This window comes from Panthera pardus, unplaced genomic scaffold, assembly GCF_024362965.1.
Source record: "Panthera pardus isolate Hobbes unplaced genomic scaffold, ASM2436296v1 HiC_scaffold_2, whole genome shotgun sequence".
NCBI classification, from domain to species: Eukaryota; Metazoa; Chordata; class Mammalia; order Carnivora; family Felidae; genus Panthera; species Panthera pardus.
Genome location: NW_026526765.1, coordinates 97410573 through 97433436, shown reverse-complemented (window position 1 = coordinate 97433436; position 22864 = coordinate 97410573). Strand labels below are relative to the sequence as shown.

General features: G+C 36.4%; 1 protein-coding gene across 5 annotated transcripts in view; it reads right to left on the bottom strand.

Annotated features, from left to right (window-relative positions):
• The window catches only part of WDR41 (WD repeat domain 41), a 202515-nt gene that overhangs the window by 34681 nt on the left and 144970 nt on the right, over nt 1-22864 (bottom strand). For 4 of the 5 annotated variants that reach the window (XR_008423820.1, XM_053907259.1, XM_053907257.1 and 1 more), the window contains 2 exons: nt 12955-13070; nt 744-792 (listed from right to left, as the gene is read on the bottom strand). Coding sequence is in view for 4 of the 5 variants with exons in the window: in XM_053907259.1 (XP_053763234.1) it covers nt 744-792; nt 12955-13070 (165 nt within the window). In the remaining variant the exon portion in view is untranslated. Of the gene's footprint in view, nt 1-743; nt 793-12954; nt 13071-15327; nt 15652-22864 lie in introns of those variants that run through there. The other variant, XM_019462944.2, reaches the window with a different exon arrangement.

Genomic DNA, 22864 nt, shown 5'->3' with positions numbered 1-22864 from the left:
ATCCAAATTAACAGTGAGAAGATAAATGCTTCAAAAGGGAATAATTTGAGCATCAAAGGATCAGGAAGAGAGGTCCTGGAAAAATGTGATGAAGCTTAAATATTTTACACAACAAAAATTAGTCTTTTATTATATTACTATTAAAGTCAAACATGAGAATATTATATTATCATACAATTTTGAAATAAAAATTGTATCTCTCCCAAAAATCAACACTTGATTCATTTTCAGAATCAGTGCATAGTTGTTGATAAGTTTTGTTGAATAAGATTAAAACTTTTGTTTTTGTAATTTGGCATTTGTTTCTCAGGAAAAAAATCTTAATTCAAAACCTTTCTCTATTATGAAATATTGATCCCCATTTTAAATGGATTCATCCTAAGTAGCCTTTTTAAACTATCAATTAGTCGCATTATACTGCTATGCAGGTACATACCTAGATAGTGTTTATGAATGCATCCTCAACTATATAGTCAAATCTTTAAGTTTTGTTTTTTTACGTTAAAGAGAGAGAGAAGGAGGGAGGGAGGGAGGGAGGGAGGGGTATAGAGAGACGGAGAGAGAGAATCTCAAAGAGGCTCCACACTGTCAGCACAGAGCCCAACACGGGGCTCCATCTCACCAACCATGAGATCATGACCTGAGCCGAAATCAAGAGTCAGACGCTTAACCGACTGAGCCACCCAGGCACCCCTACAGTCATGTCTTTATTACACAATCCACATAGAATTTTTAATACACACCTGGGCATTCCACACAACTACAATTCCATCATCACCAGCAGATGCAAACCTGGGTAGAGAAAAAAAGTGAAAGAAAAATCTCTGGTGACATTTATTTGCTAAAATAATTTACAAATATCAGAATTTATTAATGGTATTTTAACTTACTAATATTAATTCAGGTTAGGTTAAACTAATTCAACAAATACCTAAGGAATATCTTCTGGGTTTTAGGCCAGGTACAAAGATAAATAAAACTGAAGATGCAAAGATAAATAAAACCATTCAGAGTTCCAATGAATCAGCAGCTAGAACTGTAAGAATGAGGGAGGCCTATAACTAATCTTTCAAGTCCTTCCTGGCTTGAATTATATGATTAAACCCTGACGTAAGTGATAGGAAACTAAGCTGAGGAAGAGCTTCACTTGATGGGAAGTGATATTCCAAGAATGTAACGAAGGAGTCACTTTCTCAGATAAGTTCATTATTTCTATTATTTTCTCTGCTAAGATGTTTTAATTAGTTTCCTATTTAAAGCAAAGATCTCTCCTTTGCTCCTCTTGGCTCTTGGTCTTTCCATGTAAATACCATGTTTTTAGTTTGGAAGCTTTGAGGTTTTTTGAAGGTTTTTATTTTGTTTTTCAGTGAAAATGCTTGAAATGGAAAGAAGTAAAGCAAAGTTTGCTTGCTGGCATGAAAAAAAGAGCTGTGATGAACCTGGTTATAGCTTCTTTCTCCTCTTTACTTCCCATTCACTATATATAAAGGAACAATTATCTATACTTTGTAGAGTAGAAGTTATCCATGATAAAAACACTGTCAAGAAAAGTAATTTGTTATATAGGATTACTCATCATAGTGACTGCATTATAATAAAATCAAGAAAGCACTGTTCTCAAGCAATGTCCCAACACAATGGTTTACAGCAATCACACTGTAAGCATGTCAAGTAATGTTATTAATAATGTAAGTTTGTAAATGATTCTTTAATAAATCAAAATTGATCCAAAGTTGTTCACATAATATCATTTTCATTCACTTGTATTCAAGGTTTGCTTGAATACGAGAGAGAAGTGGTATTATAGAAAGCCAGCTAAGAACTGTGTATAACTGGCCCCTTATAGTTAACAACCATTAATAAATGATAATTCATTAGCAGCTATGGCATTTAGAAAACATGTTCTTCCTTGCAAAACTGTTAGTGTGTTTCATAAAATCTGGGTATGCCTTGAATGTCTTCATTGAAGTAAACATTGTTAGGCACAGATGTCTATTGTTGGTGAACTGACACACTACGACACAAAAATTATTTTGTTCCTGAGATTATCTGTTCCAATGAATTTTACCACTATATGAGATCCATAAAATTTCACTACTTCAGTCATATAACAATTTCCTTAACATTCCAAACTGAGCTTCAAGTTCTAATTTCTCATATTCAGTTTCAAAGTCCCATAAGTAACTGCTATCTTCACTGGCTCTGACAATTCCCACACTCAGCACTCATTTCAAAATCCTTCAACTATATCTCCTACTACAGGAGCTAAGAGATTATTCAGGAGATGGGAAATTGGTCAAATACATTCTTACCAAAGTCTATTAATAATTTGTTTAATACAGAACTACGTTATCTTTTTAACTGAAAGGACCTTCAAAACTTCCTAGGTAACCAGTGAGAAATCACCTGCAGAGTTATTTTTAAATCCATGCCTAACATTTATTCTTATTTCAAAACGAAATATATAAAAGATCTGGAGATTTAAAAGAAAACAAAACAATCATTTTTAAATTAAAAATACAATTTCTTGTTTAATAACATACATTTTTCTGAATCAGAATAGTAAACAATGCATGAGTACCAAAAATAGTTGCTGGACGTCAATCTTTAAGAGCTTATGTTTCTAGGCTTATTGATTTCTTTTTATTTGTATAGTGATGGTGGGGAGGCAGGACTCAAGGTCTTAAGTTTTCTTTGGTATAAAACATCAATTTCTATTGATTCTCGAAACTCTTATAATTGCTTTTCTCCTTTCTAGAAGACTGCAGGTTTAAAATACATACTTTTTCTAACCCTGATTTTTAACTTCTCATTATTGTTTTATCGTGTCTGAATCTCATGAGTTCACAATGAGAGATGATTGAATGGTTGAGAGTTTAGAAATGATAGAGCATTTCACCTCAAACTTTAATTCAATCAGTAGTGAACAAAAGTTAAATCTAAACAATGCTCAATAGTAATGCATGAAATCACAGCCAATTTTTTATTGCTCAGAGGTCAATTACCTAGTTGGTGGATTATTCAGGCCTTTCAATTTTCTTATATATTCTATTGCTGCCTTTTTCTTTTTTCTTTTTTTTTTTTTTTTTGGTGCCATTTCAGTATTTATTATTACCTCCTCTAAAGAAAAAACATGAAGCTTAAAAATACAAATCAATATCACTTTCCTACATATTAGTATCTCCCATAAAATAACAAAGGGTTGGGAGATCATTCACAAATTATAATTAGCCATGCTATTAGGATGGATAATTGAAAACTAGCTACACTTCATCAGTTTATCTTAAAGTAAATCAGTTTATCCTAATCAGTCAAGTACATACTTCAGCCATCTGCAAACCATAAATGAAAATTCAACCCAAGAATTCCTAATAGTAAGATACATTATAATTGGTAAACAGAAATAATCAACCATAAAAAAGGACTAATTAAAATGCCAATAAGGTTTAAATTATTCAATAGAAGGAAGAATTATGGCTATATTGCATTAAAATTATAATAACAATTTTTAAAACATTCTAAATTAATAGAATCCAAAATTCACATCTGAAGATAAGGTTTTAAGAGAAATGCTTCTTTACTGATGGCACAAAATGTATTTAGTAGATTCATGCTAGGTGATGAAAATATCAAGATCAATTACATGTGGTTCTTGTTTCAAGATCTTAAAATTCAGCGATTGTTTAGAAATGTACTGTATTTCATCAAATCTAAGATATCAATTATAAGACATTCTATTATTTTATGATTATTAAGATAAAAATACTGCCAATTATAACTGAAAGACACCATCAGATATATACTGTTTCCAAATTTCAGAGAGGTTAAAATAGGAAAAAAATAGTCTTCTTAGAATCAACATAATAATTGCCATATTTATTAATGTTTATAATGTGGCACTTTCTAGTCCAACAAAACTCTGATTATATCCAACAGGTTTAAAGCACTAAAGAAATGTTTTTTCAATGAATGAGCAAACATTTAAGTGTTGCAAGGGCTCTGTAAAATAGATAATCATTCAGTTTATTAACATAACCTCACTTTTTTTCTTTTATCATTGTTAATATATTTACTGTCACAACAAAAAGTAAAATTAAAAAAATTTAAAATCCAGCATCCCACTCCACACATGAAATTCCTTTTATTTTTTTCATGTCCCTGTCCCATATTTATGTATAATCTTCAACATGAAACCACATCTTTAAAAATACTCAGACTATACAATTAAATGACTAAGTAAAAAACTATATGCATGAAAAGAAGCTTAACAAGGTGAAGCATGATTTAAAGAAGACCTATAAAAAAACTTTTAGAATGTCCCATCTTTTCCTCCCCTAATCATGAGAACTAAATTTACCATAAGAGTTGATGATTCACTCATTCAAGAAATATTTATTAAACACTATATATTAAGCATTAAATTTAATTATATTTGATAATACATATTTGATATTGAAAGTAAAGATTAAAAGGACAGTTCTTACCCTTGAAGAACTCAGTCTACATTACTAAGTAATGCTACAGGGTCCACATCATGAATCCATTGAGAATTCTCATTTATATTCAATTTAATTTATAGAAATCATTCCTTATAGTTTTTTAAATTTTTTTTAACATTTATTTATTTTTGAGACAGAGAGAGAGCATGAACAAGGGAGGGTCAGAGAGAGAGGGAGACACAGAATCTGAAACAGGCTTCAGGCTCTGAGCTGTCAGCACAGAGCCCGATGTGGGGCTCGAACTCACGGGCAGTGAGATCATGATCTGAGCCGAAGTCGGCCACTTAACCGACTAAGCCACCCAGGCGCCCCGAAATCATTCCTTTTAAAGGAAGGTGTTTAACTTTCCCTTTGAACATCTCAGAGAAAGTGCTCTCATTCTTGCCAACTGTGAACTGAAATGTACAGCAAAGCTTCACAAAGATTTGTATAAAATATTTTCACAACAATTCCTATGGCTATTACCTAAGTGCTTATTTAATAGTTCTTATTCATTTGAATTTATTTCAATTAAGTCAAAGGTGGCTACAGATACCAATATAACCTTAGAGGATATAATGAAAAGTACAGTCCACAAACCTGCACATAAACTTTCCTGTATTCAATATCTACATAATCATAAAGCACTTGAAAAATAAAAACAGAATATTATGGCAATACAGAAAATACTTATAGTTAACTAACTTCCCACATAATCCACAAATCTAATACATGATGCAACTAAAGTAGTACACATTTTTTATAATAAAATACAGTTGAAAAATGGTACTACAATACCAAAACCACACACAATTGAAAATATACAAAAATTTCATTTAAAATAGATTTTTACTGGGGGGCCTGGGTGGCTCGGTCGGTTGAGTGACCAACTTTGGCTCAGGTCATGATCTCACAGTTTGAAAGTTCGAGCCCCACATTGGGCTCTATGCTAACAGCTCTGAACCTGGAACCTGCTTCGGATTCTCTGTCTCCCTCTCTCTCTGCCCCTCCCCACCTCATGCTCTGTCTCTGTCTCAGAAATAAACATACATACATACATATACATACATAAATAAAATAGATTTTTACTGGGGCTCCTGGGTGGCTCAGTCATTTAAGCGTCTGACTCTGGATTTTGGCTCAGGTCACTATCTCATTGTTTGTGAGAGTTCGAATCCCTCATTGGGCTCTTCTTCGCTGACAGTGAATCTGCTTCAGATTCTGTCACTCCCCCTCTGCCCCTCCTCTGGTTGTGCTCTCTCTCAAAAAAAATAAACTTAAAAAAATAAATACCGAAATAGATTTTTATTTATCTTTTTGCTAGAACTACTTGAAGAAAATCAAAGAAGTATGTAGAGACCTGTAGAGAAATGAAAGGGAACTTGAAAGCATTTTCATGACCCAGAGATACTGATGTCATTGATCCTTTCATTAGATTTACTTGAACATGATTTTTTTTTTCCTTAAGAAAAATGCATACATCAGGGCGCCTGGGTGGCTCAGTTGGTTAAGTGTCCAACTTTGGCTCAGCTCATGGTCTCACAGTTCATGGGTTAGAGTCCCGTGTCAGGCTCTGTGCTGACAGCTCAAAGCCTGGAGCCTGCTTAGGATTCTGTGTCTCCCTCTCTCTCTGCCTCTCCCTCGCTTGCACTCTGCCTCTCTTTCTCCAAAATAAACAAACATTAAAAAAAATGCATACAACTACATAACTCTAATATGTCAATGTCTGATGTCCCTCTTTAGTTCACATACATTGAAGGTATTGGAAGATTCCATAGTTTTCATGGTCATTAGGAAAGGTAAACCCTTTGTAAATTCTCCCCTCCACCAAATCACAAACAGGAAGCTAAACTACACATCAAAGTTTTCAACTACTAGAAAATCAAAACTCCCTGTGATTTCTATTAAAGGGAATCTCTAGGGGTACCTGGGTGGCTCAGTTGGTTAAACGTCTGACTTCGGCTCAGGTCATGATTTCACAATTGGCGGGCCCGAGCCCTGTGTCGGGCTCTGTGCTGATAGCTCACAACCTGGAGCCTGCTTTAGATTCTGTCTCCCTCTCTCTCTGCCCCTCCTCCCTCATGCTGTGTCTGTCTCAAAAATAAATTAAAATGTTAAGAAAAATTTTTTTAGTAAAGGGAAGCTCTATTTACCTGAGCTCAAGTTTCTGTGAAAGAATTTCTAACTACTAAAGAAACATCTTGGCCTCTCTGCCCCACCAGTTAAATTAGTGTGTGAGAATGAACTGAGCATGCTCAGTTCAAATCCTTCAGGGCTTTCTCTGAGGATGTGTTTATACAGAGAGGGAACATTCTGGTTTGCTCTTGTTTTTGAGGTAAGCTTACATATGAGTGGGAGGCCTGCAGATGTCCAGGTGTACCAGTGATTTGAGTGATATGTCTACCCACCTCAGGATGAAGTATGAGAAATCCCAGAGCAGTCGTATATCAAAGCCAACATCCTTTAATCCAGCTTTTTGCCAGTTATTACTTAATATGTTCAGGTCCATCTATGTGATTCCTGCCTGCATCCAGTATCTAAGAAAAAGTTTTCTTGTTTTTTCATCTTTAAGTTTTATTTATTTTGAGAGAGATAGAGGAAGAAAGATGAAAGTGAGGAGGGGAGGGGCAGAGAGAGGAGGAGAGAGAGAATCCCAAGCAGTCTCCACGCTCAGCACAGAGCTGATGCAGGGCTGGATCACACGACTGTGAGATCATGACCTGATCTGTAATCAAAAGTCAGACGCTTAACCAACTGAACCACTCAGGTGCCCCTTTAAGAAACAGTTTTATACCCAAACAAAAATACCTTTCAAATTGGCATTTTTATTTCCTCTATATCAAATATATATCATTTTTCAATTTTTCATTATGGATAATTTAAATGTATATAAAAGTGCAAGCAGTATGACAAAAATCACCAGTTACTCATCATCTCTCTTCAATTATCAACTCATGACCAATATTGTTTCATCCGTACCACACCCAATCCCCCCTCTGCAGATTATTTTGAAGCAAATCCAATTAGCTGTATTTCATCAGTAAATATTTCAGTGTGTATCTTTTAGGAATCCTTTACATCAAAGTTACCATTTAATTTCTTAATGTCACCACATACTCAGTGATCATACTTCCCAATCTCATGATTTTTTAAAATTTTATTAGAAGGAGGATCTAAATAAAGTTCATAATTGCAGTAATTGATATAGCTTTAAAGTCTGTTCTATTTATTCTTCATATTTTTCTCCTTGCAGTTTGTATACTCCAACAGGAAATGTAATTTCTCATAGTCTTTTCTTTGTGTGCATGTAAGGTTAACAGCCATCGGTAAACTCTCTAAATTTATTAGAAGTTGCAAAATTACAATATTCCAATTCCACAATTTTTCCTAGCCTGAATTCTTCTATAAAAAGAAATTTCCTCCCATCAATTATTATTGATCCCAGATACAGTCTGTATGGGAAAGGCAATACAGATCTTGCAGATACCCCTTCAGTAGAAGCTGCCCAGCTCTCAGAAAGGTGGTTACTAGCGTCCACCTGTTGACTTCAGGGTCCATTTCAGTTTTGAAGCCAAAGTCATACTACCTCAGTTGGCTTCCAGGTAATGGAACTTAAACAAGGTGGTGGAAGCCAGAAGCATGTTCCTGGATGACCCTCAGCTAATGACTAAGCAAGGCAGAGTTAAAAGTCCCAGTTACTTCTATCCAACATAGAATTCCCCTAAAGGGCATTCTTTCCTCCAGAGCTCCCCATGGGGCCTATAGAGACTTTGTCAGATCTAGACCATAGTCTGAGACAGCTCCCCTTGTCCAATCCTGCTTCTTTCTCTGTCCCTTCACTGGTGTTTCTAATAAACCATTTGCATATTTAATTCCATTTTGTTATCTGCTTTGCAGGGAACTCAGGGATTAAGAGGGTCTAAATCACCTTGACTATTGATTTCTATTCTCTGAATAGAAGAAAGATAGTCTTAAGAATATTTTCTTAAAGATATAGCATACTGTTAGTGAATTATCAAACTCTACTGAGTTGACTTAGTTTCTTGTAAATGTACAGCTTCACCAGCTATCCTAAGGGCACATTTTGTTCTCCAGTCTGGCATTTCATGGGTCACCTGATTCTTTTCCAGTCATGATCACCATCCTACATAACCTTGTCTGTTTCCTGGAGGAGCAAGGAATGGTCAAATGAGCAACAGAAAAAACTATTCTTAAAATGTGTTATGAACTCAGTTTAGTTTAATGTGTCAAATGCTAGAGTATTACATGCAATTTTAGCACAGTCCATTATTTGGAAGACTCTTGCTGAGGCTTAGCCTTCTTTAGTGATCTCCCAATCAATATGACCCTTACTTCATGTTCAAAAAACACTAAAGAAGAAAAGAAAAGGCAGCTGTCTGTTAGGTTATACAGGATTTATTTGGTATCTTCAAAAACCAATCTGTGAAAATTTTCCACTCACTGATTTTAGCTGAGCCACCAAGAAAACAAGAAAATCCTTCTGCAAAATTCTCAATAAAATGATATTATCTAAAGACCTGAAGCGTGAAACCTGGATTACAACAGCTGACCAAAAAACCAGAATGTAAGGTCCATAAAAATTAAATAAAAAACATAAAATATAATATGTATTTTAAAACTGAAAAGGTATTTCTGTAATTTGACAATGCAAAAATAATATACCTCTGGAATAGTAAAGATAATTCTAAATTATCTAAACTACAAAATTGAGAATGAAAATGCTGTGCTCTTAATTCCATTTAAATAAATACTTATACGGTTTGTATATTTCTTGTATCTTTCTTACCAGTAGTGACCACTTAGTTTTTTTCTTTCAGTGCAGAATTCAGTTTTTTAAAGCAAAACACAGATTGAAAGTTCTATAGGTCTGTGACTGACAGAAAACCTTCCTAACTAGATGTAAATTTTGGCACAGTAATAACTTGAATACAAATAATTAATCGTGACTCATGTAGTAATATCTTCACTTTATTGCAAAACCCAAAATGTAAGTTTTGCATCCATTTTTAGACATTTAGATTCACTGCGGTGGGCAGCAAACATGGCCACAAGTTATTCTCCCTTTGTCTAGCACCATTTACAATAGGACTTAGTTGCTTCTCCCCTCAAAAGGTAGAGTTTATTTATCCACATAGTGAATTTGGCCAGCTCCTGACTTGCTTTGGCAAACAATACAGCAGCAAACACCACAAAGACGTGAGAAGAGCTTACAACAGGGCTTTCCCTTTCGTTCTTATGAGAACTCCATGATCACTACGTGCACAAGCACTTGAGCAACCTTATGAAGAGTGATCCCAGTCAACCCAGCTGAGTCCATTGTCAATCACCCAGCCCAGCCCATTTACCTGTTGACCAGAGATACATAGGTTAGGTTTACTACCTAACCAAGATCAGCTGATCTTGGCAGAGATGGAAAACACCCACCCAGCTGAACCTAGCCCAATAATTGGTGAGCTAAGTAAACAGCAGGTTGTATTAAACCACTAAGTTTGGGGTGGTATTTAAAAGAGCAATATATAACTTGATACACTTATCTATAACTTTCTACTGTTAACAGAACATTCACTATATCATTAAACAACTTATTTATAAAGGAACATCACTGTGGGGAAAATGTAATCAGATATTAGCATTTTCACAATGATCATTATTCTAGGTGATGGCCTTTTCTGCAGATTCTTATTCTAACTATGTAATAAAAGCCAAGAGGACATTTCAGAGGACAGGTAGTAACGAACATGGAATCTTAACAGTTAATCTATATAAAAATTTAAAGATCACATCCTGAAAGTACACTGTATATTTTTATTTAATTTTCTTACACAACATGATCTGAGGATTCCTTAAGACCCAAATATTAGTGATTATAGTCTAAGAAAACTTTGGTTTGTGACCGTAATTCATTCCAGGAATATGCTTGTAATCCAAAGCACTTGTATATTAAAGCAAATTTCAAGAACCATTGGCTCACTTGTGATCATGCAATGTTTGGAGTCACACACTACTCATACTACAAGACACTGCTCGTTTATCAAGTTAAAATTTATTAGAAATGTTTGCTCATCTTGTGGAACATTTGCAGAACAAGTTACTCACAATCCAAGGTTTTACTATATTTGGGTTTTTTTAAAACCTACTTAGCAACTTACTATGGTAAAACATGTAAGGAACTTTAGCTGTCCAGGGGCAGAGTGGCTCAGTGGCTCAGTAGGTTAAGCATCTGACTCTTGGCTTCGGCTCAGGTCAGAATCTCATGGTTCTCGAGTTAAAGCCCGGAATCAGGCTCTGCACTGACAGTGCGGAGCCTGCTTGGGATTCTTTCTCTGTCCTTTCCCTGCTCTTGCTCTCTTTATCTCTCTCAAAATAAATAAGTAAACTTTAAAAAAAAAAAAAAATTTAGCGGTCCAAACATCCCATGTTTCCAGCGATGCTTAGCTTCAAAAATCTGACTGGCTGGCTGACTAAAAAATCAGAGTGTCTCTTAGAACATATGAGCAATGAATACTACCAAAGGGCTGAAGATTCTTATATTATGGTTTACATGTTATGATTTGTCTGGGTCATATCACAACAAAACAGTGTTGGAAGGCTAGTAATATATATTAGGTCAATCTTTTCAAGCAAAAGTTGAGGAACATAGTGTTGTACAATAATGTGGCAGGATTTTGTCCCTCGTTTCTAGAAGGGAGCTGGGCTCCTCAGAACTCACCTGTGTTTATGCTAATGAGATGACTTAGGGTGGGATCCCTAGACAATTAAGGATAGGGGCTGGCCATGTGGGAAATATGAACCACGTAATTAAAGGTTTGGTGCTGTGAGCCCTGGGATATCAGCCTGACCCTCCAACCTGGGGCTGAAGTATGGGGAAAGGGCAGGGAGAGAAGGGCTGGAAATTGAGTTCAATCAGGTGGCAAATGACTCAATTATTCCTATGTAATGAACCCCAATAAAACTCTGGATAATAAAAACTCTGGATACTCAGAACTTAAGTGAGCTTCCTTGTTGGTAATACATACTGATGTGCTGAAAGGGTGACATGTCCTGAAGACAGAGAAGCTTTGGATCTGAGATCTTTCTAGACCTATGCATCCATGCATTCAGCTGGTCCTGACTGGCATTCTTTATCATAAAACTGCAATTTTAAGAACAGCACTTTGCTGAGTTCTGTTACTCATTCTAGTAAGCATCACACCTGAGCCGGTAGTGGAAATTTGTAGCCAGTTGGTCAGAAGTGTGAGTGGCCTGGGACCCCTAGAGATTACAACTGGCGACTGATGTGCAGAGAGTGCTGTGCAGGACTGTGTCCCTAACCTGTAAAATTTAATCTAACTCCAGGTAGTGTCATACTTGCACTGCACATGGGAAAAGCAATACCAAAGACATTAAAAAAAAAAAAAAAAAAGGAGAAGACAAGGCTAATAGACATGAGAAGTGATAGTCAGAATTAGGAATAATCACAACAGCAGTCACCCATGGAGTCAAAAATGGAAAAAAAAAAAAGTATCAAAGGTAAAAGAGAAGATTAGAGATGATAGCAGAAAAACTGATAGGAACAACAGATGGGGGTTCGGGAGTTAGGATGGCACAAAACATGCACACTTAATATTGTCTGTGGGGTCATATTCATTCATTTAACAACTATTAATCACCTGCTATATGTAAGGCACTGTCTCAGGTACTAAGGATACTGTGGTGAATAAGAAAAACATGCCTCCCATGAAGTTTAGATTCTAGTGAAGACAAATATTAAGTAGTTACACAACTACTTAGTTACCTCTAAGTTACTAATTAGTTACCTCTAATTATTATTATGCTACATGCTACAAAGGATAACCTTTAGTTGACTAAGGGCTTAATAAACAGATACATACATCAGAAATGAGCTAAATCTACAATCCTAAAACCTACATACCTCATCTCTATTTGCAGTTAAACACAGTATTATCTCAGTTGACAAGAAAGTAAATAATGAACATTTTAAAAGGATTTCCTCATTACCAAAAGATTCAGATTAAATATTTACTTTCTACTAAAAATAGCACATTCCTGGTAGGTACTTGATAGTTAAACATTTCCCATATGTGTTTCTCAAATTTAGGTTCACCTTAACAAAACTCGTTTAAAATTTGTTTACAAGCCAATTTTAAAGTCATACACTTCTTCTAAACTAACAAAAAATTTTCCTGAGCAATAAAAAACAAAAAAAACCTCAAATAAAAATAACCATCAAATCACCAAATATGACATGCTGACTTCTGGGCAAAACATGACTTCAGACACATATTTCATTAAGATGCAGATGTCAATTTCGAGTAAATAGTTGAAATTTTTAGATCAGATGATCAGATTTGAAATTTTTAGAAAAGATGTATTAATTATGAAGCTGTTTTCAAATATACAATTCCCTAAAAGCTCTTTCCAAACAGTAGGCAACTGGACAACTAGAGCTTCTTACCTGTATTCATCTAACTGTACCAGAAACCGTACAATATCATGATGAGCTTTCAGTACAAGCAGTTCAGTGTAGGGATTCTGGGTTTGTTCTTCACCTATTGTCTGTAAGGGAGATTTCTTGTATTGGATAAAAAGAAAACAAAAACAAGAGAGAAAGAGAAATTAAATTATTTATGATAAATAACCATAGCGAAATAAAATACCCTACTACATGGTGTACATCTAAGAATATAAGACTTAAAAGCTATAAGATATCATGTTCTAATACTATATATGATTTCCCCTAATATCAACTAACTGCCAATTTAACATAAAATATTTCTCTTAACCACAAATTCACATCATGAATTTTTTCTTCTTTGTTAGAAGTGACATAAATATAATCCTTAAACTCAGATCTTCATTCTTCAGATTGTTATCTAAAAACAATCTAAAAGGGAAGAAAAAAATCTCACTCTTGCATTCATTTTAGTATTTTCAAGTCACAATATATTTACAAAAAGGGTGAATTTTATGTTAAGGAAATTGTATCTCAATAAACCTGACCTAAAAAAATCAGTGGGCCAATCTAACTCAGTATTTTAGAATGAGTGTTTCTCAATTAAAACTTGACAACAAAACTGCAGATCAAAAGGGTAAAATAGAGACTATAACAGTGCCTAGCTCATTATAGGTACTCAATATATGATTGTTGAATGAATAAAAGAAAGGATGAAATCCTTCGGAGTTGATAAATTCAATAAATTCCATTTTGGACAGTAAGTCTGATAAGGATAATTGCTAACAGAGAATTAGGTCACAGCCCATAAGCCAGACACTGTGCAAATCATATACGGCATATAATTCACTCAACAATTCTGTAAGGTAGGTCTTATTAACCTCATTTCTGTAGTCAAACCCAATACTATTTCATGATAAAACCTTTGTTCTTAACCTCTGAACCGCAATTTCTCAAACTTGCCACTACTGAGATTTTGGGCCAAATAATTTTTTGTGGTTGAGGACTATCCTGTGCACTGAAGAACATTCAGCAGTATCTGTAGTTTCTACATACTAGATGCTAATAGAAATCTAACCTTCCTCATCCTGAAAATCAAAAAATGTCTCCAGACATAGCTAAATGTCCCCTAAGGGCAAAACATCCCACCAGAGAAATACTGTGAAACTAGAAGTCTGGATACAAAGTTCTCGCATAAATTAAGGAAAATCATTGGTTCCAACAATGCGCAAATTCACAACAGTTATACAAAACGTGGAACTAGCATGCCTAAGTGTTTTCCCAAAAAAATCATCCCCAAAGCAGTGGGTGCTATCTATTTATCCCATCTCACTTCTGGCAGTGGTTCTGACTAGAAAAACAAAACTGAGAAATCTGAAAACTGTATACCACTTGCCCTAAATGAAAATTTATCAGGAATGGCAGAATCAGTTAATCTAATTATATGATTCATCAAATAATTGGGTTAATTCTGAATTATCATGTCACATAGATGATAATTTCCTACAACTTTTCCATAATCCTTGGGATTTCAGCCTATCTGAAATGAGTTTAATTTGAAATAAATGCTTTTAATAGGCAGTAAGCCTCAACTGCAAAAATATGAGGAAGTTAAAGTGAGAAGGTTGCTGACTCACAACAACCCAAATTTTTCATTTTTAACAACCTAAACAACTACTTCCTATGAGAAATAAAGGGAATTCAACACAAATTCTAATTCTCGGATGGCAAAGAAAATCTTTCAAGGTTCCAAAATTATTGTATTCAGTCTTTCAAATGTAAATTTCATTATAGTCAACTCAATTATTCAGGCCCATGAAGAAAACCAGACTATGGAACCAAAAAACAGCAGTTAATTACAAAATCACTTTTTTGACTTTGAAGCATATTAATTTCTTAAAATACTTCTATCCTTTTTTGCTCTTGGGTAAATCAAATATTCTATTTCCTGAGCAAGCATCAGTTGGTGGGAAATGACACCAACTCTAATAAACCTTAAGTAGAAAGTTGCAGTCACCACTTGTTTCTCGTAAGCCAGATACTTCTATAATTGAAATGAAGCTAGTTTAAGCACGGAGAAGGCTAGCTGAATGTCCTTGAGCCTGCTGTTGAATCACATCAGCTTCAGTTACCTCCTTTTGAAACAGGGATATTTAATTCTCAGGATCTTAGGGGGATCAACAGTTCAGACTAGCCACAGGAAGGGCGTCCCCCGCACGCCCGCGCGCCAACCCCGCCCTTGCCGGCCTCCGAACCCGCAGGCTCCGCCTCCGCCCGGGTCTCCCGCGTCTGGATGAGGCACTGGACTCTAACAAAAGCCACTGGTCAGGCATGCTCGGCCTCTGTGGCGGCAGGCAGAGTCGCCAGGGGGTTTACCTCGGCCAGTCCCTGAGGTTCTCGGCCTCCCCCGATCAGCCATCGCAACATCCGGGCAGCGGCAGCTTCTCGCTGGGCCCAGGACCCAGTCAGCCTGAACTCTGTGCGGGGCTCAGCCTTCTATCTCCTGGGCAGCAGCGCAATGGAGACACTAATACTTGCCGCCCCAGACTTGGCCTGGCAACGAAGAAGTACAAGGCGAAGCCCAAAGAAGAGGGAATATTTGTGTCCCCAAAGCGCTGCCCTACTCAGACAGAGAGGCTTGGTTTGGGGCAGCCAAAAGCTAGAATGGCGGAGGGGATTCAGAGGCACGCGTAGCACCCAGTGAGCACGCGCGGAGGCCTCGCCAGGTTAGCGCTCGGAGTTTAGGTAGCTTCAGCGGCCCCTGGTGGACATACGTAACACAGCACTTGGAGCCCGGAGAGCAACCAGTAACAACAGCCTCCTCCTTCTTGGTTGGCTTTTGACCTTCACTTGGCTGGGGGGCTAGAAAACTAACCTCTCCAACCCCCTGGTTTCCTAAAGAACTGGCTAGAGAAGGTGTACTTCAGTAGATTCTGCATCTGGACAAATCCAGTGGCACGTGTGTACACCAGAATAAATCTGACCAACATTTATTGTGTGCTGTAGTAGAGGTGCTAAGTAAGGCTTTACATAAATTCTCATGGTAAGGCTATAATGCCTATTTCATTACAAAAAAAAAAAAAAAAAAAAAAGCCCGAAGCTCTGAAAAATCAGTAGTTTATCTCAGTGACTACACTGAAAATGGAATACAGTCTCCATGCTGCTCCAAAACTACTGCTCTTGACTTTCTAACCCAGAATCTCCCTAAATAATAGAAGGCACTTTAAATCGTCTGTTGTGACTACTAGATTTTCTTAGGCATTCAAAGGGTTGTGGTCCTCTACTCTGGCTGCCTATCAAAATTATGAGGTAGCTTTTGAAAAACACACATTTCCAGCTTCCACCTCAGACTTACTAAAACAATCTCCATGGTTAGAACATAGGAATTAGGGTTTGGGGAAAGTTCTTCAGGTGATGAGTAGCAAGGTTTGAGGATCACTGGTCTAGGGACTACTAATACTTATGTCTGTAAAAGTTCATGCATATATTTGCATATGTGATGATTAGGTTCAAATGAGGGTCCTAGCAGTAAATTCTTATAGAGAACCTACCACAATTGTCCCAACCACTGCATTAATTCAAAAACATGTACTGGGTACAGATGCACCAAGATCCCAAAAGCAGTAAAATTGCTGCTCTCTAGGATCAAAGCAAAATGTACTGGACACCACTAATAGAGGGCCATACCCTCTACATGAAGGTATGTTGGCTATAGGCAGCTGATCAATGTAACTACCAGTCCCTGGAGAACTGGAATCTTCTGTGATTCATCTTTGTATTCATTGTGAATGCACTTGACAAAGGAACACTCAAAAAGGTCAGGAAAAGGTTGCCCTCAATGTGCTAGCCCAAAATTGTAGTCTGTATGCAAATAAAGATAGACTGAATAGAGACTGACTAGCCCTAGTAAAGGGGGACTCATCTTAAGTGAAACAAAACCCAGAAACACCAGGATTTGGGTCCTGGAAGGTCAATCTTCAAATCAGGCAACATGGTTGCCCACGTAGACTAAATTTTATCCTTCTGAGTTTCCATATTCTTGGTGGGGAAGGGGTTCCCACTGTCTCATTAGTCTGATCTCAGAACACTTTTCTGGTCTCTAAAGCACTGGTCCATGGATGAAGATTTTCTCCCTTGGTTCCTTTTAGGGCAGCTGAGAAAGAAATTTATAAAAGATTCTATGAGAGTGACCTCGGAGAAACTGGAGGAGTAGGAAGCACCAGGAATCCCCTCTCTCTACCTAGACAACAAGTGTACTGGCAGACTTAATATAAACTATTTTGAAGCTCTAAATTATATTTAAAAGTTTGCAGCTTTCAGGGGAAATCTTGGCTAGCACAGAACCTGGCCATCATTGTTTCAATCCCTATTGACTATAGCTGCTTACAGGGCATTTAAAGGAATAACACATCTTTACGTTTCTTCCCTGCCCTTTTCCTTATTTTGGGCCTTATATTAATTTAAAGATTAAGTCATTCAAAAGCAACCACATACATAGAGAAATTTAGAAACCCACATGTGCACAGGGAAAGACACTGGCTTAAAAAAAGACATGAGGAGACCTTGAGCTTTCAACTCAAGCTAATCCCCAACACAGAGACACCTTTCAACACTCAAAAAACAAAAACAAAAACAATCAAAAAACATCAAATTCTGGGGAAGGAGGGAAATCTGATTTCCAAAGTTGACACATTAAAAGATTCAAATGCCCAGTGTTTTCAAAAAACAAAAAACCAAAGGCATACAAAGAATCAAAAAGTATGGCTCATTCAAAGGAGCAAAATTAATCGACAGAACTGACCCTGAAAAGCCTAGACACTGAGATTACTAGACAAAGACTTTTTTAAAACTGTCTTTTTATTTTTATGTTTATTTATTTATTTTGAGGAAGAGACTGAGAGAAGAGAGTGGAGAAGTGGCAGAGAGAAAGAGGAAGAGAGAGAATCCCAAGCAGGCTCTACACTATCAGCACAGAACCTGATGCAGGACTCAATCTCACAAACTGTGAGGTCATGACCTAAATTGAAAATAAGAGTTGGATGCTTAAGTGACTGAGCCACCCAGGAGCTCCTAAAATTGTCTTTTTAAAGACGCTCAAAGGGGGTGCCTGGGTGGCTCAGTCGGTTAAGCGTCTGACTTCGGCTCAGGTCATGATCTCGCGGTCCGTGAGTTCGAGCCCCACGTCGGGCTCTGGGCTGATGGCTCAGAGCCTGGAGCCTCCTTCCAATTCTGTGTCTCCCTCTCTCTCTGCCCCTCCCCCATTCATGCTCTCTCTCTGTCTCAAAAATAAATAAACGTTAAAAAAAAAATTTTAAAAGAAAAAAAATAAAGACGCTCAAAGAAGTACAGGAAGACAGGGACAAAGGAAAACAATGCATAAACAAGATCAGAATATCAATAAAGAGAAATACATTATAAAAAGGAGCCAAAAGGGGCACCTGGGAAGGTTCATTCCATTTTCTCCAATCTCTCATGTCACAGACTCCAAGATATCCCATAACAATGGTGGCGGCAACAGTGACTACCAAGAGGAGATCACAGGAGCCAAAATCCTGAAGGAAAAGAAACTTCTTCATTTGATGAAGTTAAGGCAGCAAGATGGTGGGTCCAAAGCTTTTTATTGCTCTTTTCCCCTCTGTCTGTTCACCAGACAGAGGTGGAACAATGATGGAAGTAGGTGGTTTCTGACCAGAGATCCAAAGAACCTGGAAGTACTAGAGAGATAACAGAAAGGGAAAACTCCATAAAATATTGAATTAAACTCCAGGGCTCACTTCTCTCACCTGAATATGCATCGATCTTATTCTAATTAGCATACGAAAGACACTGAGAACTAAGCTAACAATTTCACTCAATCCAAGACTAATTACTAGGTGGTACACACATAGGACAAATTCAACTAACACTGCAAAAGCTTAAACTGAGCCAATATTGGAATCACAGTCACAGGTTGGAACTTGTATCTAAATCTAGCCAGGTAAACTACTAAAAAAAAAAATCCCAACATTCTCTTTAGGAGTTAAATAAAACCATTTTTTAGTGTCATATTTCAAAGGCCCAGAAATACAATCCAAAATTACTTGGCATATGAAGAAATACAAAAATCTCAACTCACATGGGAAAACACAATCAACAGCTGTCAATGACACGATGACACAGATGCCGAAATTATCTGACAAAGACTTTAAAGAGCTACTATAAAACTTTAAATGGCAATTGTGAACATTCTTGAAACAAATGTTAAAATTCGAAACATCAACAAAGAAATACAATATATAAAATAGAAGAACCACAGAAATTAAGAATGGAAAATACAATGATCAAAATCAAAAACTCACTGTATAGACTCAATAGCAGAATACAGATGTTAGAGTAAAGAATCATGAACTTGAACAGAGAAAACCAATGAAACTAAAATCTGGGTTTTTTTTTTAAGATCAATAAAATTGATAAACCTCAAGCAAGACTGACAAGAAAGGAGAAAGAAAGAAACTAATTAGCATTAAAGGGAATGAAAAAGAGGATATTACTACAGACCCTACTGACATAAAAAGATAATAAGAGAATATTATAAATAGCTCTATACACAGATTTCACAACTTAAAAGAAAAGAACCAATTTCTCAAATAACAAAAACTACTAAAACTCATTCAAGCTCAAAGAGATAACTTAAGTAGTTCTATAACCATTAACAAAATTGAATTCATAGTTTAAAATGTTCTGAAAAAGAAACTTCAAGGCCCAGATGGCAAATATTAATGAAAATCTCAAGAGTATTTCTTGTAGAAAGACAAGCTGCTTCTAAAACTTTACAAGGAAGAAAAGGGAACTGGAACACACTGTGAGACATTTTGTTATGAATGGAGGATCCTCAAAATTGTACAATTTAAAATCTTATGGTAATTGATCTCAAAGAACTTACAGTAGATTTTTAGGTTACCCTTGAGGAGATTCTTGTATTTTAAGAAGAAACAGCTGAAGAGTAACAAATGCTCACACAAATTAGTATTGAGTAAGTTTAAGGAGTAAGTTCTAAGAAAATCTGGTTAAAAAATAATCATCAGAGTTCTGGAGATTGATGACACAACAATGTGAATGTACTTAACACTAGTGAACTCTGCATTTCAAAACAGTTAAGATGATAAATTTTATATTATGTTTATTTTACACAATTTAAAATAAAAAGTGACATCATCAACATTAAGGAATAAGTTTTCTACCATCTTCCCCCCAACTAGCACTGATTTAGATAATCACCCATGGAGGTGAGTACCTCTGTGAAACTCTGGGAGTCCAGCAGAAAAGTTTCAGCATACCACCAGAGAAAAAAAAAAATCCAAGATTAGACACATTCAAGAGGGTAAAAGGAACAGTTTTACTTTACCCACATCATCCTGCCCCCAAGATGGCATATCTCAGTGACAAAAAAAATCTTGTTGGCCTATGATTTCACCAATGGAGAAAACTGAAAGCACATCAGTGAGTTCCAATTTTCCCTAACTGTGCAAGACACTGTCAAAGGGAACCACTTCTTTCTTGTCCCATTTAGAATACCGAAGTCTGCTGCACAGCTGCGGGCTAGGGAGTGGCTGGGAGAAGAGCAGCCAATGCTCTCAGAGAGCATGAAACACATGGGGATCCTATGAAGAATCTACACATTACTGGAATCCCAGAGAAGATAGTGGGAAAAGAGCAAAACGCTTGTTTCAAGAAATAATGGCTGAGAAATTCCCAAATCTGGGGTGAGATCTGGATAACCATATTCATGAAGCTAAAAGGTCTTCAATTAATTTCAACCCAAAAATATCTTCCCCAAGGCACAAAGTGATAAAACTCTGAAACCAAAAACAAAGAAAATCTAAAACCAACAAGAGAAAAAAATAGTTCATGTATAAGGACATCCTCATAAGGCTATCAAATTTCTCAGCAAAAATCTTATAAGACTAGGAGAGAATGGGATATTATGTTCAAAGTCCCGTAAGGAAAAAAAAAAAAACTGCCAACCAAGAGTACTTTATCTGGCAAAGCTGTCCTTAAAAAATGAAGAAGGGACAAATACCTTTCCAGACAAACAAAAGATGAAGAAGTTTAACACCACTAGACTTGCCTTACCCAAAAATGCTGAGAGAAGTTCTTCAAGCTGAAATAAAACAAGAAATTAGCTTCCCCAATTTCAGTAATTAGTAACAGAGAACCATAAAGCAAAAAACACAGTGGTAATGGTAAGTATATAGTCAAATTCAGAATACTACTGTAAAATGGTAGTGTGTTAATCAACTCTAGTAAAAGGTTAAAGGGCTAAAGTATTAAAATTAACTATAGGGGCGCCTGGGTGGCTCAGTCGGTTAAGCGGCCGACTTCAGCTCAGGTCATGATCTCATGGTCCATGAGTTCGAGCCCCGCGTCGGGCTCTGTGCTGACAGCTCAGAGCCTGGAGCCTGTTTCAGATTCTGTGTGTGTGTCTCTCTCTGACCCTCTCCCGTTCATGCTTTGTCTCTCTCTGTCTCAAAAATAAATAAACGTTAAAAAAAAAAAATTTAAAATTAACTATAGTGGGCACCTGGGTTTGTCAGTCAGTTAAGTGCCTAACTTGGCTCAGGTCATGATCTCATGGTTCATGAGTTCAAGCCTGCATCAGGCTCTCTACAGTTAGCACAAAGCCCGCTTTGGATTCTTTGTCCCCCTCACTCTGCCGCTCCCCAGCTTGTTCTCTCTCTTTCTCTCTCAAAATAAATAAATAAAGACGTTAAAAAAATAAAATTACAATTAACTATAGTTAAAATAATTAATGACTGCACAATACAAAAAGATGTGAACTGTGATATCAAAAACAAAATGTGGAGGAATTAAAGGGGAGAGTTTTATATGCAAATAAAGTTAATTCTTATCAGTTTAAAACAAACTATTATATCTACATGATGTTTTGTGTGAGCCTCATAATAACCAGAAAGCAAAAAAAGAGGAGAGAGACAAAAGATAAATAGAAGAAAAATCAAATCGTAACACTACAGGAAATCATCAATCTACAAAGAAAGGAACAGGGGGAGTTACAAAACAACCAGAAAAACAATTAATAAAATGGCATTAGTAAATCCTTACCTATCAATAATTTCTTTAAATGTAAATGAACTAAATTCTCCAATCAAAAGGCAGAGACTAGCTGAAGACCTAAGTATATCCTACCTACAAAAGACGGACTTTACTTTTTTTGTTGTTTATTTATTTTTTGAGAGAGAGAGAGACCGAGCAAAAGATGGGGAGGGGCAGAGAGAGAGGGAGAGAGAGAATCCCAAACAGGCTCCACTCTGTCAGCACAGAGTCTGATACAGGGCTCAAACTCACAAACCATAAGATCATGACCTGAGCTAAAAGCAAGAGTCAGCCACTTAATGGACTGAGCCACTGAAGCACCCCAAAAGACTGACTTTAGCTTTAAGGACACACAAAAACTCAAAGTGACAGGATGAAAAAAAAAGTTTCATTCAAGTGTAAACCAAAAGAGAGCAGGAGTAGCATACTTATAATAAAATGGACTTTAACACAAAACTTCGTCAACAAAAAAGGCCATTATATGATGATAAAGGGGTCAACTTCTCAAGAGGATATAAGAATTGTAAATATATATGCACCCAACATAGAAGCACCTAAAAAAATTAAGCAATACTAAAAGATTTGAAGGGAGAAATAGACAATACATACAATAACAGGGACTTCAATAACCCACTTTCAACAACAGATCATCTAGATAGCAAATTAATAAGAAAACACTGCAACTGAACTAAACTTTAAACCAAATGGACCTAACAGACTTATATAGAACATTCCATCTAACAGCAGCTGAATACACATTCTTTTCAAATGTACATAAAACATTCTCCAGGTTAGATTACATGTTAGGTCACAAAATAAATCT